This window comes from Paracoccidioides brasiliensis (assembly GCF_000150735.1).
Source record: "Paracoccidioides brasiliensis Pb18 unplaced genomic scaffold supercont2.2, whole genome shotgun sequence".
NCBI lineage: Eukaryota > Fungi > Ascomycota > Eurotiomycetes > Onygenales > Ajellomycetaceae > Paracoccidioides > Paracoccidioides brasiliensis.
In genome coordinates this window covers 1,792,268-1,819,219 of record NW_011371359.1, presented here as the reverse complement: position 1 = coordinate 1,819,219, position 26,952 = coordinate 1,792,268, and the positions used below count along the sequence as shown (strand labels likewise).

Sequence of the window (26,952 nt, the reverse complement as noted above, 5' to 3'; positions counted from 1 at the left end):
GTGCTACGGAGACGGGATTTATTATATGCTTTTCGTTTCAACCTTGCTCAACCCTGGAGTTGGTAATGAGGGATAACAGGTCAGGTAATTGTGCCATAAGTACCCTAATAACTAACTGAGCGCAGCAATATGATTAAGAACGTGAACATACCTGCATCGACTGATGCATAATCCGAGGGAAACCATATGAGAAAGAATGCGCGAAAGAGAGAGAGAGAGAGAGAGAGAGAGAGAGAGAAAAGAAAGCCCCTACCTCATCTCATCTGCATAAATATGCATGGATGCAGTGGAGCCTCCTTATGTGTATTTTGCGATCCATTCCTGTAAGATGAGACGATGTCAAAAGTGAGTTAACTACGCCTGGATCATGATGGAGATATTTAGTGTGGCACCACATATATATGTGCTTTTCGAGGAAATGGGTGTAGACATATGGTGTTCAGGAACTTGAATATGCCAGAACTTCAAGCCAACATTCATCAAGAAACTAAACATACCCATTCTTATTACATTCAAACAACCCTATCCGTTAACTCTCCGTTAATGTTCAGGCAATCGAGCTGAATCTTATCACCACGTGATCCTTATCAGGTCGTGGCCATCAACGAAAAGAAACAACCGCTTGATGTTGTAGTAGTGCAGCAGCAGCAGCAGCAAACGAACGGCAGCAAACGAACGACAGCAACATAGACTTTCTACGAATAATGTCATATTACGACATAGACGCCATTCTCACCGATGCGCAGGTTCGTAAAAAGGCGCTGTTTGTGATCCTATCATTCAGGTGATCGATTGAATTTCTCCACTAACATTGAAAGGCAATTTGCGTTGCCCACGTCTAACAGAAACTACCGTGTACATTCGAGCTCGCGGTGCCTGGGCTGGGTTATCTCGACGGCAATGCCGGGGAAGATGTACTTTGCCTGACCATTGCGTCCCTATATCTCTCCATACCCAATCATCCATCCCACTAACCAATCCACCAGATAAAGCCAGGCACCCGGATCGACCTCCCCCTCTGGCTCGGCGAGATGCTTGCGGTCGGGTACGTCCCAAAAAAAAAAAAAAATAAATAAATAAATAAATAATTCACCCCTCATCATCCCATCTCCCACCCACCATGCCCAATGCCGACTAACGAATCAACCACCCAGCGCCCGCGCCGACTCATCCCCCCTCGTCACCCTCGACCTCTCCACCGCACTGTCGGAACAAGTCCTCAACGCCCTAAAAGCCAATCCGGGCACGGTAGACCTGCGCTCGCTGGCGCCGCACTTCTATAGCCTTGCCGTGCGCATTTTGCAACTGTTCGAGGAGGAGGAGATGGTTGATGTGCTTATGGAGGTGAGTAGTTGTTGGACAAGAAGCTTCTAAAAAAAAAAAAAAAAAAAAAAAGGGTAGGGTGAAGTGGTTTCGCTGATGGTTATGGATTCTGATAGGCGTTTAAGAAGCGCTCGATGGAGATTGCGGATCATGCGTATAACTCGCAAGGGGCGCTGGGGGATGGGGTTGAGTTTTTGAGGGGGTTGGATGAGACGGAGAGGAGGTGTGAGTTATCCCTTGATTGTTCTTGTTGTTCTTATGGCTTTGTTGTCATGCTGTTTGTTCTATTGATGCTGACGATTGTTTGATACAACATCGATAGTGTTTCGAATTGCGCATAGCAGCGCGAAGGAGATGCGTGTTTGGTCCGGGGAGACGAAGAAGTAGGGAGCACCGATATACGATATATCATGAGGGATATCTATATTATCTACATTATATATATACATATATTGATGAATGGGATTGGAGCATTGGGAATTGGAACTGGAACAGTGAGGATGTGATGGGAGTCTTTCTTTTCGGGTTGCGAGTGATATCCGTAGCTACAGGGCATTCATTTCTTCGTTCTGGCGTGCTTGGATTGGAAATGAATAATAGCTGGGAATCTTTATTGTTACGATCGTACATGATTAACTTTTCCTTCTCCAACAACTGCAACAATGGTTTAAAATGTAAAAAGGTGAATGGTAAAAAGCAAAATATCGGATTAAAGAGTCCAGTGGGATGGATATACATGGTAACTCGGGCGGGCCGCGACGGGGTAACCCAGAACTTTATTTCAACTGGACTGCGACCCTACGATTTCGATATATTTGGATGCATTGGTATGAGGTGTTGGTTAGTTGATTAATTAAATAGTAAAATTGGATAAATAACCTGGCTCTGTATTGGAGCTGTTCGTACATGCCAAGGTACTGGAATACGCATACAATTCTCTGTATAATCACTTGTACCTTCAATTCTCAGTTGCCTCTTCTCTTCGTAGGCACTCGTCTGCTTCCTTAACTAGCCAGGCCCACCCGTTCGGCTTCCCATATAGCCAACTCTACGGGACGTTGCTGTTGACCTGCCGTCCCGGCGCCGCCTCGTTGCAGTATAGTTGGGTTGAAGGGAGATTGTGCAATCTTGCATGGAAGAGATTGTAGTGAATCAAAAGGTATGGTTTGTTTGTAAACTTTCCAGGGTTATTTCCTCCAGCTTCCGCTCTTTATATATTAAGAATATATATATATATATTTCATTGCCCATACAGATAGAAGTATCCCGAATAAGCGTCGAAAAGCCTGAAGGAGACAGTGCAGAATTTAGTCAGTGGTTGGGGTTCAACAGCAGAAACATGGTGTGGTATCAGCACTCAGGAAATTCCAATCTCTCCACTTCTTTCTCCCCCGCCCCCTGAAATCATGAAAATGCCAGATGGAGACGTTAAAATAGTTTAGAAATTGGCGCTGTGGCGGTGCGGATGGGAAATTTAACGAGTGCTCGGGGGGCGGCTGGCTGGGCTGAAACGGGGTTTGCGCCTGCGGGGAGGGCTCAGACGAAGGGAACTGGATAAATCCTCCGATTGGGAGGGCAATAGGGGCAAATGCTGCTGAGGTCTAACCAACTAACTAAATCTGGACAAGAGGCATCCTGGCATCCCATGGGCCATTGCTAGGTAGTTATGTTACGAAGGAGGTGATCAAGAATGTCGAGAGTGACTTGACTGGGATCCTGCGTGGAAGGGATAGCTTCGTATGGTCTATGGTTTATGCATGGTTTATGCCTTAGTTCAGGGCAGAGAATAAATATATGGATGGATCTTGCATTTAAGGGGTCGGGTCTGTCTTTACAGACTTTGTCTTTTTGGCTTTTGTGGGGTTTGAGTTTGAAACCTGCGTCGGTTGACTTGGCTCCACTGTGCAAGGGAACTACTAGTTACTGCGGGAGTTGGGTGAGAGACGTGATAGCGCTGTGTCTTCCCAATCTTCCTGCCATGCTCCTCAAATGTCTTCTGCTTTGGTTGAAGGGGGGCGGGTTGGATGCAGAAAGCTCAGTTGCGAACATTGAGGGGTTGGGGGCAACTAACTAGTTCTTTTAAAACTCAAGACAGGAGAGGACGAAAAGGGATGTTCAATTGAACTGAAGGATATCCCCTGTTCTTTGGATATGGAAATGCTTCCTATGCCATCCATGTAACAGGTCGGTAGCTGGGTCTTTCTGTGGGATGTTTCACCAGCCACCGCTAAAGAAATCTGAGCAGCAAAAGCGCAAGCTCATTCCACTCTCACACACATTCGTTTTCTTCGAACCTCTCACATCCCCCTGATAATACATAACCACTCGCAATTCACCATCTCCAACTTCAAGCTTTAACTTCAAGTCTCCTCTCTCGTTTCTTTGGTGCACAGCTGCTGCTGCTGCTGCTGCTAGCCATCTCGATCTCGATCTCGATCTCGATCTTCCACTCTCTTGGTCGAGGGCCCCCTGGCACTTCCAGTCCCAATTGCTTTCCGCTTCCCCTCTCCACTCTCCGGTCTCCTACATACCCACACTTCCACCACTACCACTCTCTAACCCAGTCACCCTTCTTTCACTTATACAATTCACTCATATTCATTTACCCCCTATCACTATTCAATTCCTACATTCGCTTATCCGGAAGCGGCAGGACTCTGCGCTCTGCCTGCCCGCCCCGCCGGTGAGATGACCCTCGATTCCCCAGCGCTGTAAACTGCCGCTACCATCGCTCCACCGCTCCATCGTCGCCCCGGCAAGCTCCCGATATCAACAACAAACTCTGTTGGTGTTTACATCCAAATACATATATATCCATCACACAAATCACGTCGCGTATATACCTAGGTATATACTTATTTATGGATACCCTCCCTTCTTAATTGATCTCCCCCTCGTTGCATTTCGGTCTACTTTATTAGAACCGGCAACTGTCTGTGTCTGCCAAACCATGGATTCCCATAACTACAGACATCGCTTGGCCAATGATGGCCCCGCATCTTCTCCTACTGTTGGTGCTGCTGCTCGTTCTCGGAAACAGTTTTCGGGTCAGCCAATCCATATCTATATCTATATCTGTAGATATTGATATACACCTCTTCTGGATCGTTGTTAATTTCTCTCTCAAGGACTGACACTTTGATAGCTGAACCCTCGACCCCGGATCATTCACATCCCTCCCAGTCCAATGCGCAGAGAAGAAATATGAAGAATTCTACTACAAGAATCAACACGGGTATATGCCTATTTCCTGCTTCTTTACCTCTTCGAAATAATTTATGAAAATATAATTCTGACTTAGTGAGACGTCTAGATACTTCCAGAGTCTCAGCCAGCCCAACCTCTGCACGGGCCGACACCCCACAACGTAAGTTTCTAGCCAACTAAACAGCCACCCCTACTGATTGACGGTACAATCTACAAAAGCGATTCCTACTAAGATAATATAAAATCTATTAGGAAACAATGATTCTACCGGATCAACCCCACTTGTTAACCCCTCTTCCTCGCTTCTTCAAGGCCTGATTAATGACCAGCGTGCCAGTCGTGGTGGCCGGAGAGCTGCATCAGAGCATGTTTCCGAAAGCCAAGTGCAGACGCCCGCTACAGTTCCATCTCAAGCGGATTCATCATCTGAGAAACAGCGGAAAGTCAGCAATGTCTTATCCGCTGGCCTGAAACAACCCAGAGAGATGGGATTGAGAGAAACGGATCAGGTAAGAGTTTTATCCCTCGAGACATACATATCCCTAGTTATTATGTTATGTGTGCAGTACTGAATATTTCTCAAGTACGTCTCCAAGCTGAACAAGTTAAATTTCGATCTCAAATTGGAAATCTACCATCGAACCCAGCAACTTGTATCCTTGGAGAAGAAGCTAGAGCGTATGGAAGCACTGGAAGAGGAAGTACGGAGATTACAGGGCGTGGAAGATCAATTTCACGAATTGCACGAGGTGGAAGAGACGAACCAGAGATTGCGCCACTCAAATGAGCATTTGCGCATGGAACTGGACAAACGAGACCAGGCCGTTAATGAAGCTGTGGAGCTGATCTGCCAGTTGGAAGCAAAGATAGAGACCCTGGAGCCGGCCGACGATGCCAACAACCAGCTGTTAACCGCCCGCCCTCATACCAGTGAAGGCCTGGCAGTATCTCCCGCAATAACCCCGAAAAGTACATTGATCTTTGACATTCCTGATCGCACTTCATCATGGAAAGGCACTAGCTCCGCTCGTTCTCTAAGATCCCGGGTGGAAACAACAAGTTCATCAGCGCACAGACCCCGACGACACCCGTCCTTCCTTCGCGAGAGTAGTGGGAGCACGAGCGCTCTCCGCAGTCTTTATATTACGGAAGGGGATGTGTCGCGCAATGGATTCAGTTCTGCGTCGAGGGCTGGAAGTATCCTCTCTGGAGATGAGCTGCCGGAACCTGAATCACCTAGACTAAGCATCCTCAGTGAATGCAGCTACCTGAACCCCTCAGCCACTCAGTCAAAGCTGTTTGTTGCTGACATGGCAAGCATTGGACCGCCTGCAAGGAGTTTTACGCAGCCTATTTCTAAACTGGAGCTGTCTCCAAAGGAGACAGGGGAGGAACAAAATAAGAATAGTAAATTGTCGCGAATCGACCAGTGGATTCAGCCTCAGGAAAACCTGCTCATCTCTGCATTGGGGCCCAAGAGACCCAGCTATACAGCTGCCAATAATACTTCAAGTGCCGCTTCATCAAAGAAGCAGCCATTCCTCGGAACTGCTTTCCAAGCAAAGCGCCTAGTCAAGGCGTATAAATTCGACACCCCAGTCTTGGACGGCCCGATATTTAACGGCACCAGATTGCCTCCTACGCCTGACACAATGAGCACGTCGAACGCAGATGCCAGGAACGGGTCTAACTCTAGCATCATTGCGGAAAAGAGTTTGCTTGACCAGGGTCCCTTGTTGGCTAACTTTTCATCAATTGGTCATGCGGGCTTGCGAAGGCCACGATCTGCGGATGATATCACCACGAGGCCCAGTACGGCTACCACGGCATTATCGGGAAGGATGGAGACGTTAAGCAATGCGACACGGCTTGGCAATAACCCGAGCCGCGATCAACTTGCGAGTATGTTCCCGGCCTATGGGCATGGTGCGGGGGAATCGGATCCTTCGAGGCTTTTTGTTCATGGAAATTTAGGAGGTGGGGGTTATGAGTATGCTAGTCGCAAGCACAAAGACGGGAATGTCACTAAAGTTGGAGATGATGGTGGCGCCTCACCAGCAAAACGGAATAGATACCCTATCTCAATGAAATCGACACATTCCAAACCACGATGTGCTGATGGGCATGATGACGATGAGGGTGATGACGATGATAATAATTATGGCGCGAGTTCACCACTGCTAACTCCGCAGGATTGGCTGGAGGCGGCACGACCAGCTGCTCATGGCGGGAAATGTCGTATACATGCAAACAAAAGACACTCTCTCCAGATGGACGGGATGGACACCAGCCAGCACACGTTGAAGCTTTCATCTGATGATCCTGACGATGACAGTGACAATGACGAAAACGAACCACAGCTGCCGACTCTGAAAAGCCTCCGCGTCCGCGTTGGTGAGAGGAATAAAAACACCCCTAACCGGAACCTCCAACAATCCCAACCGCAACCGCCACCACAACCACCACAAAACCTCAACCTACCCCCCCGTCGCCGCCTGAGTCTCCGTCCCCGCTTCTTCAGCCGCACGATCGCCGCATCCCAACGAGGAAACACACCCACCTCATCCGATGCCATTGGCGAAAAAGCCGGCGCCCCATTCCCCCAGATCGGGAGAAGGAGACGCATGAGCACCAGTCGTCAGACAAGCATTAATGTGGATTTCCCCGTTCTGCCACTGTCACTAGGCAGAGCTGCGTCGAGCCTGGGGCATAATGGCAGCAGTAAATAATGATACCGAGACCGGGGCCTCTGCGTCTATGGCATCACGTAACGAGGCGGGCGCAAGTGGGATTGGTGGTCGTCTGTACACCTCCTCATCGACACCAGAAGCACCTAGTGAGCCTACGAAACGACGCCCGACGTCCTTGGGCTTGTTTGGGTGGATGACTGGGAGAGGTGGGACTGCCACTGCCGCTGCTGGCTCCACCGATTCCACCTTTTTACACAATAACATGCCCGTACGAGATTCGCCAACCCCCACGCAGCAGACGTTGAGACAAGCGCAGATGCCCACGCCGACACCGCCCGCAACAGCAAGCAGCGCCTTGAAGCATAGGCGGAACAGAAGCCTGAATCAAAACCAGAAACCTGCAAAGTCTCCTGGCTGCACTGTCTCTGTGACGACTTACCCGGCCAGTGGTGGCGTTGAACTATACGATGTCGCGTCGTTAAAGGATCCGGCCATTGTATCTGTGCAGGATGACAGTGTGATGGAGCAGAGGCCCTCGAGGTTTTCGCATCGTCGGGCGTTGCGGAAGGTGTGATTATTTCCCCCAGTTCTGCGACCTTTGCCGCTGGGTGGAAGGGAGCTGAATGCAGTCAACTGATAATTTTTTCTTGTTATTTTTATTTTCCTTTATTTTTTTTTTTCGGGTAGTGGTGGTGGCGGCGTTCTTCTTTCTTCTCTTCTTTCTTTTGTAACACCATGGTCATCGATTTCTTTTATGGCTGTTAAAGCTTCAAGGCTGTTCTGTTAAACCCCCTTCCATCCAAACCCACGGGTTAATGGAATTTTATGTACATGTACTTTTCACGCAATCCAGGACAAAACTCGAAACGGTTCACGACAAGATCGTTTATGCGTTATGCTTCATTTTATTTTATGGCTACTGACACCTCTCCTTCTTGCTCGCCTTTCTTCATCGTCACGTCATGCTTTTTTATAACAATGTTAGATGATTAGCTGACTACTACAATACGTTGGGGGAAATCTGGCAAAGCTCTATTTTTTCATTGTCACTTTTCCGGCTTGTTTGACGTTTTTTATTCATTTACTTTTTTTTATTATTATTAATGGCAGGATATGGACGTGTTCAAGGAAGAAAAAGTAATTTGAAATCGAGGGCGTTTTGTTACCAAAGAGAATGAAAATGCTTGTGTTTTTGATTGTTTTATTGCTTGTTTACCTGCCTGCGTGGATTGCAATGGTGTTGCATTTCGTTTGCTCATTTGTTTTCGTTTTTGCGTTATCAATTCAATTACTCTTTTGTCACTGAGTGGACTGCTATTCGAGTAATGAGACACGTCGTAAAATGGAATAATAATATATTTGTTTAAAATCGAGTTCCTCTTTTTTATGGACACTTTTCTTTCTTTTAACAAGGTCCATCTGGCCTTCAGAGGCAAAAGAAAGGGTGCAGGAGTTTTCATCTTGTATAAATATAGATACGTATGCATATATCCTTAACTATGAAAGAAACCCCTCAGCCCTGGAGAAGAGTGCTTGCAGGCGTTGGAGAGAAAATGAACATTATACACAGTTGTTTAGCAATTATTGCAGAAGTAAGGGGTATTATGTGGGGAGGCGTGGGTAACTGCTGTGAGCTAAAGATATGGACACATTTGCGTGCAATTCGTTCGTTCGCACATTTAACTGGAAGGGTTAGGGGGCGGTTCGATAGAGTGGTAGTATTCTCGCTTAAGCAAATCGCTTCTCAGCAGCCTTCCAGTTCACCACGTTCCAGATGGCAATGAAGTACTCTGCTTTGCGGTTTTCGTATTGGAGACTGGATAGTGTTTTGGTTAGTCTTCCATATTGGGGAAGGTGAGTGAAGCGAAACTAACTAGTAGGCATGTTCCCAAGCATCAATGCCCAAGAGGGGCTTGAATTGACCAATGACGGGGTCTTGGTTCTATGCATTGAATGGAAGCAATTCGTTAGCAAAGGCCCATAATTTAAAATGTTCCTATGAATAAATACATGGCGTTTACTTACAGCATAAGTCTTAATTGCAATCTTCCCAGTCTGCTTATCTTCAACCAACCACGCCCACCCGCTCCCCTGGATACCCGCCAGCGCGGTGTTAAACGTAGACTTGAATCTATCATAGCTGCCGAAGGCATCATCAATGGCCTTGCCCAGAGAACCGGCAGGCGGCTCGCCGCCTCCAGCGCTCTTGGGAGCCAAGTTCTCCCAGAAGAGGGTGTGATTGACGTGGCCACCGCCATGGAAATTGGTCAGGCCCTGGAAAGCCACCTGGGATTTGATATCGGCCTTCTCCTGCGCGGCGGCCAGCTTCTCGACGGCATCATTGTAGGAGTTTACGTAGGTTTGGTGGTGCTTTTTGTGGTGGAGTTCCATGATTTTGCCAGAGATGGAGGGTTCGAGGGCACCGTAGTCGTCTAGGTTTGAGTTTTAGAAGAGATGGACGAATGTATATAATGTTTTGGAATATGTTTATTCTTATACTTTTGATGGACATGACTTACATGATAAGTCAGGGAGGGTCGCTTTAGTCGTGATCAAGCGGGCTCCTGCAGCCCCTGACATTCTAGCAGCACGAACTCTAAGGATGCCGCCGACAGTTGACCGGAAAAGAGAGGTGGTCATGGCTAATAGGTTGGTGATACTTGGATGTCCGGAGAGAATACGAGAGACGGATCAATTCGCAGATAAGAGGAAGAGAAGAAGTTGATTAGGGTATAGAAGACGTGACAATACATGCACGAAATATAAGAGCAGACGATTGTTAGTTACTCTTACACAGTTCTTCTATTGCGTGTTTTTGTTGGTTGACGTCGAACTTCCGCAAAGTTTCCAGAATTTCCCGCGGCATAATTGGCTTAGTCAGCGGTTACGTCATAGTTAACTAGCCGGTTAAAAAACTAGAAACACATGACTCAGCCATTATTCGGCGTCGGAACTATCTTTTCCCCGAGATAGTTGCTTCTTCGGCTGTTTGACACCTTGAAGAGCGACAACGAGAGAACTGGTAAAGACAGCAAACACAAAGGGCTGAAAGGATGCTAGATATTGTTATTTGGGCATCTGGTTCTTTAGTTCGCTCCATGTTTATGTCTAATACTAGCTATCAAAAGAATAAATCTGATTAAATAAAATCTCGGATTGTATCATCCTACCATTTCCTATACCTCTCCGTCCGCTGTCATGCCCATGGAGTGGTTACCCCGAACTTCCTTTGCTGGCCAGAAGCGCAAGATCAACGATATTAGATCCCATGATGATGATGATGATGAGGAGGAGGAGGAGGGTGAAGCAGATTTGAAACCAACGCACAGTGTTCGAGGATTTGCTCCAGCAAAAACCGGCTCACCCTCCCCCCAACCTTCCACGAACATGAGATCTACGAATCCCCCATCATGGACGAACGGCAATTCCACCCCGAAGGGACAGAACCGGGCGGGGAAAACCGGGTTTGCTGGGGGCGTGAACACGTTTGCTGCCCGAATGATGGCCAAGATGGGCTACAAGGAGGGTCAAGGATTGGGCGCTGGTGGCCAGGGAATTCTGAAACCGATTGAGACCGTGCTACGACCTCAGGGAATTGGCTTGGGCGCTGTGAAGGAGAAATCTAAACAGGCAAAAGACGAAGCGAAGCGCGAAGCCGCCAGGAGAGGAGAGATATTGGAAGACAGTTCGGATGAGGAGCGAAACCTAAGACGGCGGCGGAAGGAGAAACAGAAGGAGAGTAGGAGTGGAACAAGTACCCCGAAGGGTCCTGCGAAGCCGAAGTTTAGGACTGCGCGCGAGATTGAGATGGATGCAGCTGGATTGGAGGTCCCTAATATCCTGAAATCGTTGATCGATGCGACGGGGAAGGAACAGAAACTGTTAACGTCTACAGCTGGTTTGATGACGCCGCTGGAGTTTGTGAGCGCTGATGAAAGTGAGGCTCTAAAGATAGCCCGGAGAGCAAGGAATGACCTCGAAGCCTTTGCGGATGAATGGAAGGCACTCACAGAAAGGAGAGAGTTTGTGGAGCTTGAGGAAAACCAGGTGGTGGAAGAGATAGATACGCAACAGGACAAGATCGTGCAATTATCTGCATTAACGTCAGCTGTAGAGGCGCTGGGGAATTTCAGTCTTGATGACGGCCTAGTTATAAGATGGGAGCAAGTCACGAAAAGATTGGAGTTGTTGGAAATTCAGTTCGAAAGTTTTGTTGATGAGTATGGACTGTCTGAGGTGGCTGTAGCCGCAATCCACCCTTTATTTAGGGAGTCCATGGAAGAATGGGAGCCGCTGAAGGATCCAGCCTATCTGGTATCCAATCTTCAACGCCTCCGAAGCATCCTATCTCGCAAACCTCGCAACAAGCAGGAGGATGAGGGAAGGCAACGGCATTCAACCACGCCCTACGAAACTATGCTATACACTTTATGGCTTCCACGAGTTCGCTCAGCTATCCTCAATGACTGGGATGTACAGGACCCATCTGCTGCAACGGCACTTATAGATGCATGGAAAGATGTATTACCAGAATTTATTTGCTCGAATGTTCTCGACCAGCTAGTTGCCCCAAAACTCAGCACCGCAATCAAGGAATGGAAACCACGAAGTAATAAGAAACGAAACGGGACAACCTCCCAGTCATCCCAATTTCCGTGGTGGCTATTTGACTGGCTACGATACCTGGACGAACGGCACACAAATCCCAAAGCGCCGACAGGCCTCCTATCCGACGCGAAACGCAAATTCCGTGTTGTGCTAGATACCTGGGACCTGGGTCGGGGACTCCCTGAAGGAATTGAGCTCTGGAAAGAAGCTCTTGGCTCAGAATTTGACATAACATTACGAAATCATCTTCTACCGCGACTAGGCAAACACCTCCGTGAAGAATTTGAAGTGAACCCACGAGATCAAAACCTTGACTCCTTTGAAGATATTCTGAAATGGAAAGATTGCTTCAAACCGACCGTCATTGCTCTGCTTCTTGCTGCTGAATTTTTCCCCAAATGGCATGCTGTGTTACATCTCTGGCTAACCTCAGATCCCAACTATGAAGAAGTCGGCCAATGGTTCTCATGGTGGAAGACACAGATACCCGATGAAATCAATGCAGTTGACGAAGTTACCCAGGAATGGGAACGTGGACTTGAAATGATGAACCTTGCCCTCGACCTGGGTGATAGAGCGAAGACATCGCTACCCCCTCCATCCACAAGTAAGCAGAAACAACAGCAAAGAGGACTGCGAGAGCATATCAAGAACAAGTCATCATCAGCACAAGCACCACCAAATACTTCCAAATCCCTACCAACACCGTCTTCCAAGCGCATCGAGGGACCCACCTTCAAAGACATCGTGGAAGAATGGTGTGCGGATGAGGGGCTTCTCATGATCCCCTTACGTGAAGCGCATGTTCAAAGCGGTCTGCCATTATTTCGCATCACGGCCAGTGCCAATGGGAAGGGCGGAGTACTTATATATCTCAAAGGAGATGTTGTCTGGGCGCAGAACAAAAAGGCAAGAGACGTGTGGGAGCCGCTTGGGTTGGATAATGGTCTTGTAGCTCGCGCAGAGGGCAAGTGATTTGCGCTTTTGAAATCTTTTTCCTTCTTTGATACCACTGGGCTTTTTGGGAAAGGTTGAAGTTTGGTTGTAGTAGAACTTTTATGTCGTTTCACCGATGGGAGATATGTCTACTAATAGACCGTATGATAATATCTATGCAATGTTGACAGCTTCTCGAAAGATTGCTACTTGCTTGGATAACGTAATTCACCATTTGAAATGAGAATTAGGTCTTAATGGCCGTTCTGGCATGTGGTTCACGAAAAAACATCTAATTATTTGCGTCATTTTCTCCGCATTAACCCAATGCTGAGTTGAGGGTCCAAAAATCATTAAACACTTAAAAGTCAGGAAAGGAGGCTGGTGATTCTATCTACGCCAAATTGCGACAACGTGAGGTATTAAAGAAAACACGGGATAACCATGATAATGCATGTTTCACGAAATAGACGAAATAGTAATAAGTAAGAAGGAAAAGAATAATAATAATAACAACTCGCGAAAGGGGTAATTATCTATGCAAATTATTTTCAATGTTTTTCATCACGTTCCTGGGGTTCTCTTTAAGTCTCTCGGTTCTTCCGTTGCTTCCAAAGACTATTTTTATCATGATGTTCGTCCATAGCATCCATATTTCTTTTATCCTTTTGCACTGTATTTCTCATTAAACGCATTTACAGCTAAGAAGGGGAAAGTAAAACTATTAGCAAAGTTGTCCAGAAAACAGGCCGGTCTTGTTGAGTAGCCAAGCTTAGAAAAATAGTGGAGAATTCAAAACATACCAATCGCAATTTGCTTATATAGCCAATTTCTGGCGCTCTCATCCTGGACGGGTATAAATGGACCATTTGCACCACCCTTGAGCGTGATACCCATCCCTGTCCTCTCCTTCGAGATGGTTTGAATATCGGTTAACTTGATATCCCACTCCGTCTTTAACCTTTTAGATCGAATAAGCATAATTCGGTTATACGTTAGCATGATCAACATGTCCTTTCCCGGGAACTCGAGATGCGCAAGATAGTCGTCGTTGAAGTATTTGCCATCATCTGTAGTTTTGAGCCAGAATTGGCCAAGTGCTTCCCGTTGTGAATAAGGCCGGACAATTCCATCCATGCCGATGAATCGGGTAAGCCGGACGCGTTCTAACCCTCCAGAATCAAAAACGGTGGTAGTGTTCCGAACTCCTTCAGCGAGATCTGAAATTAATTTGTTAGTATTAAATAGTTATTAAATAGTTTTGAAAGGTTGTGGAAATTATGAACTCACTGGAGGCAAGATCAAAAGCGCCTAGAGCAGGCTTTGTCGCTAGCCCTAAAACTCCTTTTCCTACTCCTTTTATAAAGCCCTGGAGCCCTTCCTTTTCGGCGCCTTCTAGAGGATGGCGTGCGAGGCCTCCTATACCACTGGCCATACTTTGGGCAAAGGCATTTCCACCAGACGTGACACCGTACAGTGCGTGCTTAGGCCGATTGCGGGCTCGTGCCATTCGTCGTTGATCTTGGAATTCTTTATCGAGGGTAGCGGCCGCCAGGCCTTTTGACAAGCTTCCGGTAAACTTAGCCATGCTATCCGAAAGTCCAAAAACGGACTTTTTGACGAAACTTGTAGCCCCTTTTGCAATTCCAATGCCCAATTCATGTGGTCGATCCGTCATGACAAGTCCCTGATATGGCTCATAGAAGATGTCAACGAAACCTGAGCTGACCGTGTTAAACAGCCCCACAGGATTTCCTAAAAAATCTGCAGAACCAAGGACGACGTGAATTTGGCGGATAAATTCCTGGGTATAGTGGTTTGTGATGCTGGAAAGCAGCGCAGGCATAGATACTCTCGCATTTTCCAGCATCAAAGCGTTTAATCGGACAGGAGCATCATTCACATTACCTATGGACATTGTCATGACATTGACGAAAAACATGAGTGGATTGGATGACTCCATCGTATCCTCCACGTTCACACGTTGGGTGCGCACGAAGGAGAGATCTAACTGCATAGGTTGGAGATGCAGTACTTCAAAATAGACGTCATTGCCATGATCCTCCGCTTGTGGCTCCGGGATATCGAGATCTTCATCGCAAAGCCTTCCTTCCTTTTCCTCAGACCACGACGCGCCAGGGACTTTAACGAAATCCAACATTGCAAAAATGAAGTCCTCGTCAAGTTCCAAAGTCATTTGCTGCAAGAGTACCGTTGCATATTTGATATACAGCACACCATATGAGTCGTCTTTAACACGGGTAACCTTGGCGTGGAAAATTGGATGTGCTTCCATTTCTTTACCAGTTTTCTGCACAACGCTAGGATAGAGTAACATGGGAAAGATACCTCCGTATAGTTGGTTGTCGACCTGGATCCATTTTATTGTTGTATTAACGGTCTGGTATAGTTTTGACTCACTAAATCTGAACTCGATATCCCTGAAGGTGAAGTAAACCAATTCTTTCATTTTCTGGTTGATCAAGGATATTCCAATACCACCTAATCGAAGCTGCGTCTTGAGAGTGACGTCGGACTTGATGTCTTTCACTTCAAAACCGGAGGAGAAACTGCTCTGAGAGGATAGTGAATGTTGTTGGCGATACATACTCTTGGAAGGCTTGAAATTTGACAGAAGCAGGGTCTGCGTAGGGCCCTCAGCCGAGATATTAAGATCAATAATCTTTGATGAACCGTATTCTTCTAATGGAGGCACTTTCATTGGAATCAAGTTTCCGATTTCCGCTAGTTTGATATGCCGTTCTTTGCCACGACACAGCAGAACAAGAGACTTGTTTTTGGCGGCTGGATAGTCCCATGCGTAGGGCATGACGCTTCTAGGGGGGAGGCGATACCGGATTGGACGCCATCCTGTTTCCCGATAGTCCTCATCCTCATCTAGATTAGGATTCTAGCAGCAAGGGTTAGCATTCTGATTCCCAAAAGCCTTTGGAGCACTTATACTAACAGCCTGGAAAAACATAAATTCCGTGTCACTTTCATTGCGCATGGAGAAAGGCCAATGCCGGGTTTCACTGGTGATATGAAGATATATTGTGGCTGCTTCCATGAGAACTTCTACTCGTATGAGTCTTTGGCGTTGATTCGCCTTGGCCAACTTTACATAAACGGTTCCAAGGTCCGAGATATTGAAAGGAGATGACCACTGGTTATTTACACCGGAGAAACAAAGGCAGAGTTGCTTTTCGGGAGCATGTCGTAAGAAATGAAGCGGTACCAAATCGCCTGCCCTGAGGCTGATCACAGTTGAGGAACTGGGTTCGCGAGAGATCAGATCCTCGTTCAATTTGTTGTTCAGGATGAAGCGAGGTGCAACAGTGACCACTTTAGTCAGTTTGTACTTTCCTTCGCCCTCCTCGACGGAAACACCGGCATGGTACTCGGCCCTTCCGTTTGAAGAGGGCAGAATGACTTCAAAAGTACTCCCAATAGCCTCAAAACTTTGCGGTTTGCTCCATGAAGAGCCTTCCACTCGTAGAATCGACCTGTTTCTGCGATCGCTTGTAGCATAAGAGTACATGTACGGCAATGCCCTGCGAACTCCACTCCGTCCATCGGTCCTGATAGCTTGTCCAGCGGACTTTGTTGATTGGAACATGCTCTTGCTCTGAAGGTTAAGATCTAAACCTGTCTTATTCAAAATAAGATACGGGCTGAATATCGAAACCTTGAACGCTCCGCCACTATCCGGAACAGTGAAATAATGTAACCCAAGTTTCAATTCCGTGCCGCGGTCATCCTGGATTCTAAGAATTGATTCTCTCCGAAAGTCTTCTTGTGCATTCCCATTTATTATAGCAAACTCGCAGTTTCTGAAGGCGGTGTCTTGCATATCAATGCTGAGGAGTAGTAGATGTGACAGTTCGACAACATGTACTGGACTAATACCACCTTTGCGAAGAAAGTTTGTCCAATCTTTCCGCGTATTTTTGTCATAGATGCGGTACTTGAAGTCGTAGGGGAGAAGGTTCTGGATTTCGATGGGAGCGGAAACACGAATGCGCATATATGGATAAACATTGAGAATAGGATCCTTGATATCAAAGTTTGCACTCATTTGGAAGTAGAACAGCGGTGCCTGTTGCCCGTTTTCGCTGTTACACTTAAGAGTTCGAGTAGGCCTCTTTAATAAATCCCTCCAGAATAGCCTTTCGTTAGACCAGTCATACCCGAACCCCTGGTCAGGCCGTATAACTAAAGAATGCATATATGCAGCTCCTACAGGAGCAGGTTGGGCATCTCCAGGTGGTATCTTTTCAATCTTTAGGAGGTGGCCATCCTCGGGACTGAAAACACCCAGCTCCACTGGAATCTGTGTTTTGTTTTCAACGAGTAGCGGTGAACGGAAAGTTATATACTTAACATTGTCGGCCGCGAGCCTAACTTCAATGAGAAGCTTGTGGAGCACTTTGTCTTGTTTCGGTTTTAAGTTGTATAGCGTTTCCCTTTCCCGAATAACAGGGATCCTGTTAATTGAATCGAATCCACTACCTTCAAGCTTCACTCCCACCATGCCAGCTGTGCCTTCTGGCAAGAGGTTTTCCCTCATGGTGGTTGCGTCTTCGAATCTCCAGGGGCATTCTTCGCCGTCGTGTAGCATTACTGCGGGCCCTTCTCCGCTTTTTCCAACATCCGCCCAAACTCTAAGGTCAAACCCGGTATAATTCCGTAACCTATAAGGGGCATCTGCTCCCTGAGGTTTTGACAAGACATCTTCATCCGTAGATAGAAACTGGAACGATTTTGAAGCCAAAGCGATAGTTGCAGACGTAATAGTGAGCTCCATGTTTTGATGCGAAAAAGCTTCGATTGAGAGAAGATTGGGATTCATTTCCTTTGCCATGTGGAACCCAAATTTCCATGGCTCAATCAGCGGCTCCCAAGCTGACTTGGAAAAGTTGTAAACGTTAAGAAAGGTGTCAACTGAGGTATCGGCACTCATATTGCCAGACCAGTCTCGAACATCCATCTTGAATTCTTTGACACTCCAATCAAGCAGAGGCAACTCGTGCAAGTCTCCGATAAGAATTACTCTAATACCATCAACCAGGGCGGTCATTTCCTCTCGTTTCATGATTATTGACTGTTGAATTTTGTCCGTATCCACGGATGGATGTTGTGAACCCGTGCTGACTACAAGAGAAGAAGAGGGTCTGCCTCCGATAGGTCTTGGTCGGGCAGACTTTATAGACTTCTGGTCCTTGGTGCTCTTCGAATCGGAATCTTCTTGTTCACCTCCTGTATTCCTCATCTCAGAGGTCTTGTTCATAATTTGAATCGCGAGCAGAATATCTCGGAGCGATAATCGAAGAACCAAGGGGTCAACGTGTACGTCAATTCTTGTCATTGAGGAGCATTTCCCTTTGGACTTCGTATCCATGGAAAGAGCAATTGCGAAGTCGTCTAGCACTCGAAGTCGGTTGGTCTCAAATTTGTCCATTCGGCAGAGGAACATGCCGATTTTGGTCATTTCTAACGTTGAGGCATTCTGCTGCGCAAACCTTAATTGCTTTGAACCTAAAACTATCGCTTCAGTGTTGGCAACGGTTGGATTGGCCACTAAAATCATTTGGGCATCAACTACGTTGACTCCGAAGGAAAATGTCATAGCATTTGATCCATTGTTGGACGAAGAGGGAGTGGGTTTCCCTGGAATACCAGGAGATGGGATTTCCGATTCTGCAACCTCTGACTCGTCCAACTCGTGGTCGATTGCAGGTACTTCGTCGGTCGCAAAAGCCGCGGTTGCAAATGATTGTAATGCGAACAGGTAGTCCAAAGCAAAAATAACCCTTGGGCTATCAATAGTAATCATTGCTATAAGGTGCTTGTCTTGACCGCCAGAGATCGATACACTGGCCATAAACTGCTGCTGGACATCCGTATTGATCAGGGACATGATTTTGCGGAAGCGATTTGTTTCTCTGGTTCGACTATCCCGAATGTTAAATGAGTGGACAAGGAGTTCGGACTCAAGTGAGCCGTCGCTGATCATTCGAAGCTTGACATTTGTATTGTTCAGGAAAAATTTAGACAAACTTGCTTCATCCAACGGACCAACTGGCTGACCATCTTTCGCGAGAATCAACTCTAGGCCGATTGTTTCGACCCTGAATACCATGTCAAGCCGTATCCACGGTTCTGACTCAGCTATACCGTCGTTGGTTTGATGTGACTGCATCTGGCTTACATCTTCACCGGCCCCAGGGGTGGCCAAGATTGCTGACTCCGTGGCGGAGGGTGGAAGGGAATCAATCGCCTCTTCTTCTTCAAGGTCTTGATCTTGCATCAGAGCAGTTGGGATCGTTCTGGACAACTCTAATAAAAATTTAAGCTGCGGTTGAGAAATTCGAAGGTTGATGGGAGACATTGACCCATCAACTTCAATATCCGGACGAGGCACGCCTGCCTGGTGGTCAAGGTAGAGAATATTAAAATCAAGGTCCACCTTCTCGATCATCTGTAATTCTTCGCAATAATCATCCTCATACCAGAAGTTCGAAGTTAGCCGAATATGTCGAACTCCAGCTGAGATCACGTTAACGCTTGGGCTATTTCTTTCTTCATTAAGGGGGCTGAACTTGTTATTAGCGTATATTTCTCCCAAATGTGCAGTCACAAAATCTCGCGGCCTATCTTCCTCAGTAATTCGAGGGAATACAAGGATTGGTGTTTTAACGATGACATCAAAGCGCATAAGCGAAGCTGTTTCCTGGATCTGGTTTGCCTGGTTGGCTGCAGCTTGACGTGCAGCATTAAAAATCGCCTGCATTTTTCCAAATTTTACCAAGAAACCGATGATTTTTTGATAAGGGCCCTCGATAAAATTTATTTTAATCGATCCAGAACGCAGAAACACCTCAGAGTTATATCCAGGATAATCCCCAGATTCAGGATCAAATGTCTGGTATTTAAAATCTGCGAAGTCATCACCCTCGATGCTCATTAGCCTCCGAGCCGTCGAATGGGTACCATTGATATCATCAAAGAGCGTCAAACTCCCTATTCGAGCCTCAATTCGCATTGTTGGGTCAAAGAGGAAGATGCCAACATCGGCCGTATTTAAACTTAGAGTAGCAAGCCTGATCCCGTCGTCATTGAGAATGAGAACAACTCTCTCCAATTTCGATTTAATACGGATTTTCCCTGTATCCGTCTGTTTCCGTTCGTCCTTGTGATCCTTAGGTAATGGCGTGTCCGCTTCAACTTGCTTCTGTATATTGGTGTTATCCTTGTTATCTGGGTTTGTAAATGTAATAAGGACAAAATCCAAGAGCGTAAGAAGTGTCTTCCTTGTGACGACGAGATTAATTGTGGAGATGGAAAGGTCTAAATTCATTTCCGTTCCATCATAGGTCGACATAAACTCTGGCGAATTTGGATTGACACGGACAAATTTAAGATTGACTAGGTCCCTTTCTTCGTTTGCATCGAAGCCTTTGGAAGATATGATTTGTTTGAACTCGGGAGCCGGGAAATTCTCAATATAGTCATCAACACTAAGAGAGTTCAGGAGAATTTGCGCAACCATATCGTATGGGCGAAGATAATAGTCTAAATGGAAATGTTTCGCCACTAGTTCGGCCAGCAATTTATCGGAACTTTCGTCATGAGGGTCAGAGCGATAAAGTGATCCTCGAAGTGTGTCAACGGTAAATTTGAATTCAAAAGTCCGATGGTTGATACTCGTAGGCTTTGTAGGCTCCTTCTCAACAGCGTGCCTGCGCGACTCTTCGACGTCCAAATCCATATCATCGACAGGGAACTCCTTGGGACGGGTCAGTTGAAAGGACGATGATCTACGTCTCCTATTCGATGCAGTCGTCCCAGACCTTGGTCTTAAGCTCTCTTGTGGCTTAGAGCTGGCTTTGGGTTGCTCGTCTATATGAGGCACTGCAATGTCGACTAACTTCATGAGATTTTTATACTTCTTATCAGATATAGAAGCGTGCAATTCCTGCAAATGCCCCGAGACTCGAGTTCGCGTAAGGTCTGTGGATCTGGGAAGGATGCATAACTCAAGAACAAAATCCATATTGATACGGTCGATGATATGGAAATTTTTTGATGCGATACCGGAGGTTAGTTGTGCTTTGGTAGCCTCGATTCCAGGACCAATGAGGACTTGGGTAGAATCCAACTTCAGGAGGAACTTATCATACATCAGGCTTTCGAGTTGCCTGTAGTCTTGTTCGCTGAATTGCTTTGAATGTTTGTTCTGGATATCTTTGAGAGTTTCTTTGGATACCAATTCACTGGTAACACTGACATGACCGGCATCGACAATTAAACACACGGTGCTCTCTGTTGTGATGCTTTCAGGGACTATGATCAGAGGCGCATAGATATCAAGCTGGGCATTGATTGTTTTATGCTCCTCCAGTGCCAACTCCAAACCTGCTCGGGTTTGTTGCCGAATCTCCTCAACAGTGGCCCCTGCAGTTTCAAGCAAGGCACCAATTGACTCCATGTGTCTCTCAGGGGGTCGAAAAAATCTAACTACTTCAACTAGAACCGCGGGGTTGTAAATGACCTCGATACTCTTCAGCTTCATTTTGATAGCGGAATCTGCGCTGCCGTCAAGAGGGTTCCTTTCTACCTGGAGATGGAACAGGCTATCATCCAAACCGAGAGTATCTTCCTCCTGAGCTTCAAGATTTTGATTTTCTGCCTTGCCGTATTGCTCATTCTCAGGCTCCGGGTGTCTATCCTTGACTCGAACTATTTGAGGGAAACGCGTCCCTTTAGTCGTCCCATCGTATAGTCGAAGACCGCCCAGGTCAATGTCTATGACAGAGGAATCGGGTCGTTGTTTCGCCTTCGCCCGGAAATTATCAAAGACTAATTTCAGAACCTCATTTGCTTTTCCTTGAGAATTTCGTTTCAAAGTAAAGCTACCAGTTCTAAGGCTGGAATCTACCTGGAACTTCACGGAATCTCTCGGGAGGTCGATGCTCTCAGCGACAGCCTTTTTCTCGTCCCAGTCGATTGCATCATAAAGCTCCCGTTTCTGCTCTTCTGTCATTGTCGTGCTCTCCTCTTGCTTCTTGGTTCCCCACATCCATTCAGACCAAGTTTGGGGTTTGGCAACTTTTTTAATCCCAACATTCTCCTTTCTCAATTGGTTTCGGGCTAACGATCTCCAGAATCTGAGATCCTCATAGGAGAGTTTCTCTTCCAGGCGAGTAAGCTCCGCAGTATCACTTTGCGACATGACTTCCTCTCTCTTTTTCATTTTAAAATGCTTTATATACGCAATTCGGTCATCTCTTCGCTGTCGTATATAATCCCACGTCCAGCGCTGATTCCGTTCATGGATCTTGCTTAGAACAGAATTTGCAGCGAACTGTAGCCAAGCTCTGGGGTCTTCTTTGGGCCTGACTTTAGGTTGGTACTGCTTGTACTCTTGATGCCTAATAAAATAGTGGAAGAGATCAACAAGCATCAGAGCGTCACGGTACTGATTGTCGTCGAGGACGAAGCCAAGTTCATCGAAAAGCAGCCTCGCCTTGATTCTTGGTCGATCTGACCGTCCGGTTTTGTCTATCTCGAGACCCGCTCTGCCGTTCACTGGTTTCAGTATGAACTGGTTATTTTCTCCTTCTTCGATAGTGGTCCTCAGTTTATGCATCAACTCCGCATGACTTAGGCCCATGGCTTCAGCGTCACCCCCAGACCCGGAGCCAAATAGTTCAACGTCTGTATTCCAATAAATCGCGAGAGCTTCAAGAACAGCCAATTTATGGCTTGTCCCTGAGGTGGACTGTACAAACGTTGGTTTCCATTCACCATTTGTGCTGACAGCGCTGAGCTCCTTGACGGTGATACCCAAGGCGAAAGGATGTCCGGGTGCCGCTATGGAATCCTCATAGCGGAAATGAACGTTCTTGATGACCACCTGTAAATTGTCGATAATCGCAGTCGTCAGACTTTGAGTAAAGCTCTGGTTTTTTAATCGTTCCTCTTGTGACATCCCATCGGTATTCTGTTGTTCCTTCAGTATTTCCGCGCTTTCGAGCTTTTCCATCTTGATCGCATGCTGTCGTCGTCTCTCCTCCTCCGGGTCGTAGGTGGCATCTTCCTTGGGCGCTGCGAGAAGAAAGACATCTTGTATATCGACCTTCACCGGTTTCCCCCTTAAATTCGACCATGGAATCGATAATGTAAGTTCTCCAAGATGGCCTTCAACGACATTTAACGGAAGACGGAGTTGGTCCAGAGCTTCCTTCCGCAGTTCAAGGTTTCGTAGTTTCACGTCGCCAGACCAAATTCCGACATTAAGTTGTCCTGCATCGAAATTTTTGACGTACATGCCCAGGAACCTGTTTAACAGGTTGGCAACCAAGCCTTCCAACATGGCGGAGGTTGGTGGGCGTTACCCTTCGCCTTCGCGGCGGGAAGAAATTCAATCGGGTAGGCAGAGATGGAATGGTTGGAGGCTCGGGGGGACAATTCTCAATTCGCAAAGCATGGGAATCGAAATAGATCTAGTCAATGATACAGTAATCCTTCCAGGTACGAGACACGTTAATTCCAGGTTCGACCCAAGGGGAGGCAATCATTGGTTTTCCTCTTTAAGTCAACGGTCAACACTGCAACTCACACAGAACTTTCAATTAAGAAAAACGGACGAGAGGAGAGAGTAACATGCCACTGTGGCGGGTTCTTTGAGGTTTGCAGGTGTTGGCCTCGGGCTAAACAGTGTGCCTTGAAGAGCGGACACAGCACTCATACCACAGTTTCCAGCACACACATTCACAGTCCTAAGTGAACCAAATACCCGTGGCGTCGTGGTGGTGGTGGTGGTGGTGTTGTTGTTGTTGTTGTTGTTGGGGCTGGCAGATGGTTCCAAAATCAAGAGTAAATAGTTTGAGATAAAGGAGAGTTTACGTCACTAGGAAGTTGCTCGAATGAAAGGACCAAGCGTTCAGAGAGCCCGATGTGTAACTACCCAACAAGGCCCGCAGGAACCAACAAATTGATTAAATTATCCGCCCAGAACCTGTTTCTTGACATTTCATCTCGAGGAAATTTTGCCATCACTATTGGATTCCGTCCTCCTAGTGTAACGCCGTATCGATACAAATTTATGTGTATGCCTCTGAGAGGAATGCATGCAAAAAATTAAACTAATAAAGAAAAATAAAAAATAAAGCTTGGTTGGAGTCTGCAGCCACTCGACATGTCTCTTTACCCTACACTTTTGGGAGAAATCTTCTACAATACAGGTACAGCTCCGTTTGTATTCTTCAACGGCAATCAACTAGAAGTTATCAAATCCATGTCGTCGTAGTAAATGAAATCGCGCAAGTTTGTTTCCTTCAGCCCTTCAAAAACCCTTGGGAAGATAACTACAGGAACTCCACGTGATCTGCCATGCCGCCCGTCCACTAAAAGTTAGTTAAACTAGTTCGTTAGTCTAGCCGAGGGGCTTGATTACCTACTACACACCCCCAAGTCCGCTTCCGAGTAACATCATATACAACAACATCAATCGTCAATATAGGTCTCACCACTCTACCCTCACGGCCAATTCCTGTACACTTTCCTCTCCGCCTCCGCTTGCAGGAGCACTTCCTCTTTATTCAAGGGCAACTAGAAGCCGTCCTCCCTTTCACACCCTTCGCAACAGGTTATCCTGCCTCTGAAAATCCCGCTTGGTCTCCTCCCGGTCTCGCCGTCTCCGCCATGTTGTACCGAACAGCAGCCGCTCGCTCTATTCTGAGGGCAGCATCTAACTCCAATGTCTCAATGACACGCTCGGCTTTTTCCAGCACCATATTCAAGGCCCCATTGACATCATCTGTCCGTCAACCTCCTTTCCCTCGATCCACATCGCTAGCCCTGGCTACCCGCAAACCTACCGCCACCGCTCTGCTTCGATATGCCTCGACGGCTGCTGTCAAAACAAGCGATGCGGTGCCAAAAGCCGTGGAGGAGGAGGACATTGATATGATGGCTGGTGTAAGAAACGACATAGTGCGTCTTATCCTTAATCCTAGCGCTGTCCAAAAAACGAAAAGGGACAAAAAAAAAAAAACTTGGTTTCTTGTTGGGCGCATACTGATATCTGCCGTTTCCGACATTTTGTAGAAAGTTATCCAGGACACCTTCAGCCTTCAGGACGTTCCCAAAGAAGCTCTCTTTCTTGGAATGGCCGGCGTCCTTCCATACGTTGCTACTTCTCTCGGAGCCTCTTTTCTCTCCTGGGAAATGAACAATGCCATCGCTACCGGCACCGGTCACTATATTTCTGGCGCAACATCGGAGATGTTGATGGGTATAATTGAACCCGTCCAGATTGGATATGGTGCAGTTGTAAGTCCATACCCTCTCTTCTGCCGCATAAATCCGCGTACGATTGTGTGTCTTGTGTCTGATATCTGTAATAGATCCTCTCCTTCCTTGGCGCCATCCATTGGGGTCTGGAATGGGCTGGTTACGGTGGTCATGTTGGTTACAAGAGGTATGCTTTTGGCGTCGTCGCGCCTGCTGTCGCCTGGCCTACCCTCTTCATGCCCGTTGAGTACGCCCTGATCTCTCAATTCTTCGCCTTCACCTTCCTGTACTACAACGATGCCCGCGCCGCGGTTAAGGGCTGGACACCATCGTGGTACCACATGTATCGTTTCGTCTTGACGTTCGTGGTCGGCGCCAGCATCGTTATGAGTCTGGTTGCCCGCGAGAAGTTGTACATGCATTACGAATCCCGATCAGACCTCGTTGAGAAATGGAAGCATTTGGAGCAGCGGCTAAAAGAGACCAAGGCAGTTAAGGAGGCCGGGTCCAGTGAGGAGTAAATTTGTTGAATGTTAATTGAGGAAGAGTGTGTCACAGGTTCAAGTATCTCTCACCCGCCTGTGATCCGCAAGGTTATCCCTAATCCTTGGGTCCGTCTCTTCTTGCTTAATTCTCTTCTCCTCTTTTATTTTTTAATTTTTTTTTTTTGTAGATTAAACAACAGAAAACCTAAGGGCAAAAAAAGAGAAAAATAAGCAATCACGAGCAAGACGCTGTAAATTTCGTTTGTATTTTTAGTTACTATACCATCATCTCATTTGGATATACTTGTATCTTTTCTATTCTTCTTGGTGACGCGAACTTGACGCGAACTTGCAACTCTCTTTAACAAGTGTAACGGCCGTTCAATGCTCTGCCTTCCTCAAAGTATGGTGACGATAGTTCGATCAAACGTCCAGCACTTATCCAAAGAAGGCCAAAGTTGACGGCCTGAGTTGTTCTTGCTTCTCCTTATACTGGGGATTGTATGATTAGATAAAGCACAGAAGGTTCACCTGAAGCACAGTTCTGCGTCTCTTCAATATTTGTGATTCCCCCCAGCCCACTAGTCAAAATTATCCAAGGTTTGCCAACGACAGCTTGGTTGGCGAAGGTATGGTTGAAGACTCCCTGATCACGGAGCATATTGCAATTTCTGTAACAGATGATGGCCCCCCCGTCCGGATACATCAAACGGTCAATAGATCCTTCTTGCATGCATGCAACAGCAGCAGCTGCTGCTGCAGCTGCTGCGATGTCGCTGCTTAGTACTAAATGCGGGTGTTATATTGGCTTGTTTACGCGCATTGAGCCGTCCAGCCGCCGCACGAATGGGATGAAGGGGGAACCGGGGTTTAAGAGAGCGAGAATAACGGGAAACGGCCCAACGGAGTAGACAGAGACAATGACTTTCTTTCAAATCCGTTGAGTGAACCGGCACATATGAAACATCTTGGAAAGCAACGATCGTGGATAAATTGACGGGTGAAAAAGTTTATGCGTTGTTAAAGCGCGAGCTAATATTAAACTTTGATTCCGAGTACCTTCCTAACTACCTAGTTTAGCTGACAGCAACCATTGAATTGACTTGAAGTTAATTGCTTAATCGTCTTCTGCACAATTCATCCGGTCAGATCGCAACCCGAAGGCCTCAGAAAGGGTGTGCAGTGTCACATGGTTGTACATATATCTACCTCATCTGAGCTTGAATCGGTTTTCTCTTATATTTGCTTCTTAGACCCAAGCTCTCCATAGGAATCTTTTGATATAGAAGAAGTCGTTATGCATAATTTTTAGGTTGCATCCAATTACGTGAGCTATCCGGTTCTCGCGGCGGAAATTCCCGAGCAGTGAAATGCGGAGAAAACCCAGAGGATGATGATGACGA

General features: G+C 46.7%; 7 protein-coding genes across 7 annotated transcripts; 5 read left to right on the top strand and 2 right to left on the bottom strand.

Moving 5' to 3' along the window:
- Positions 1 to 704: 704 nt before the first annotated feature.
- PADG_01758 (DNA replication complex GINS protein psf3) lies at positions 705 to 1,710 on the top strand (the record flags this gene model as incomplete). Its single annotated transcript, XM_010758756.1, has 6 exons — positions 705 to 746; positions 846 to 914; positions 987 to 1,045; positions 1,155 to 1,344; positions 1,440 to 1,548; positions 1,646 to 1,710. The coding sequence occupies 6 exons, from the start codon at positions 705 to 707 to the stop codon at positions 1,708 to 1,710; spliced, it is 534 nt and encodes a 177-aa protein (XP_010757058.1).
- A 2,563-nt stretch (positions 1,711 to 4,273) lies between these two features.
- On the top strand, positions 4,274 to 7,259 carry PADG_11314 (uncharacterized protein; the record flags this gene model as incomplete). Its single annotated transcript, XM_010759570.1, has 5 exons — positions 4,274 to 4,370; positions 4,469 to 4,558; positions 4,637 to 4,690; positions 4,783 to 5,039; positions 5,115 to 7,259. 5 exons carry the CDS (start codon positions 4,274 to 4,276, stop codon positions 7,257 to 7,259), a joined length of 2,643 nt encoding a protein of 880 aa, XP_010757872.1.
- A 28-nt stretch (positions 7,260 to 7,287) lies between these two features.
- Positions 7,288 to 7,794, top strand: PADG_11313 (uncharacterized protein; the record flags this gene model as incomplete). The annotated part of the gene is made up of 1 exon (XM_010759569.1): positions 7,288 to 7,794. The coding sequence occupies one exon, from the start codon at positions 7,288 to 7,290 to the stop codon at positions 7,792 to 7,794; it is 507 nt and encodes a 168-aa protein (XP_010757871.1).
- A 1,154-nt stretch (positions 7,795 to 8,948) lies between these two features.
- PADG_01755 (superoxide dismutase SOD2) lies at positions 8,949 to 9,860 on the bottom strand (the record flags this gene model as incomplete). Its single annotated transcript, XM_010759264.1, has 4 exons — positions 8,949 to 9,036; positions 9,095 to 9,162; positions 9,246 to 9,652; positions 9,740 to 9,860. The coding sequence occupies 4 exons, from the start codon at positions 9,858 to 9,860 to the stop codon at positions 8,949 to 8,951; spliced, it is 684 nt and encodes a 227-aa protein (XP_010757566.1).
- Positions 9,861 to 10,418: 558 nt separating this feature from the next.
- Positions 10,419 to 12,803, top strand: PADG_01754 (uncharacterized protein; the record flags this gene model as incomplete). The annotated part of the gene is made up of 1 exon (XM_010759263.1): positions 10,419 to 12,803. One exon carries the CDS (start codon positions 10,419 to 10,421, stop codon positions 12,801 to 12,803), a length of 2,385 nt encoding a protein of 794 aa, XP_010757565.1.
- A 621-nt stretch (positions 12,804 to 13,424) lies between these two features.
- Positions 13,425 to 23,142, bottom strand: PADG_01753 (membrane morphogenesis protein VPS13; the record flags this gene model as incomplete). Its single annotated transcript, XM_010759262.1, has 4 exons — positions 13,425 to 13,465; positions 13,568 to 13,984; positions 14,055 to 15,675; positions 15,733 to 23,142. 4 exons carry the CDS (start codon positions 23,140 to 23,142, stop codon positions 13,425 to 13,427), a joined length of 9,489 nt encoding a protein of 3,162 aa, XP_010757564.1.
- Positions 23,143 to 24,473: 1,331 nt separating this feature from the next.
- Positions 24,474 to 25,585, top strand: PADG_01752 (uncharacterized protein; the record flags this gene model as incomplete). Its single annotated transcript, XM_010759261.1, has 3 exons — positions 24,474 to 24,764; positions 24,879 to 25,103; positions 25,178 to 25,585. The coding sequence occupies 3 exons, from the start codon at positions 24,474 to 24,476 to the stop codon at positions 25,583 to 25,585; spliced, it is 924 nt and encodes a 307-aa protein (XP_010757563.1).
- Positions 25,586 to 26,952: the final 1,367 nt, after the last annotated feature.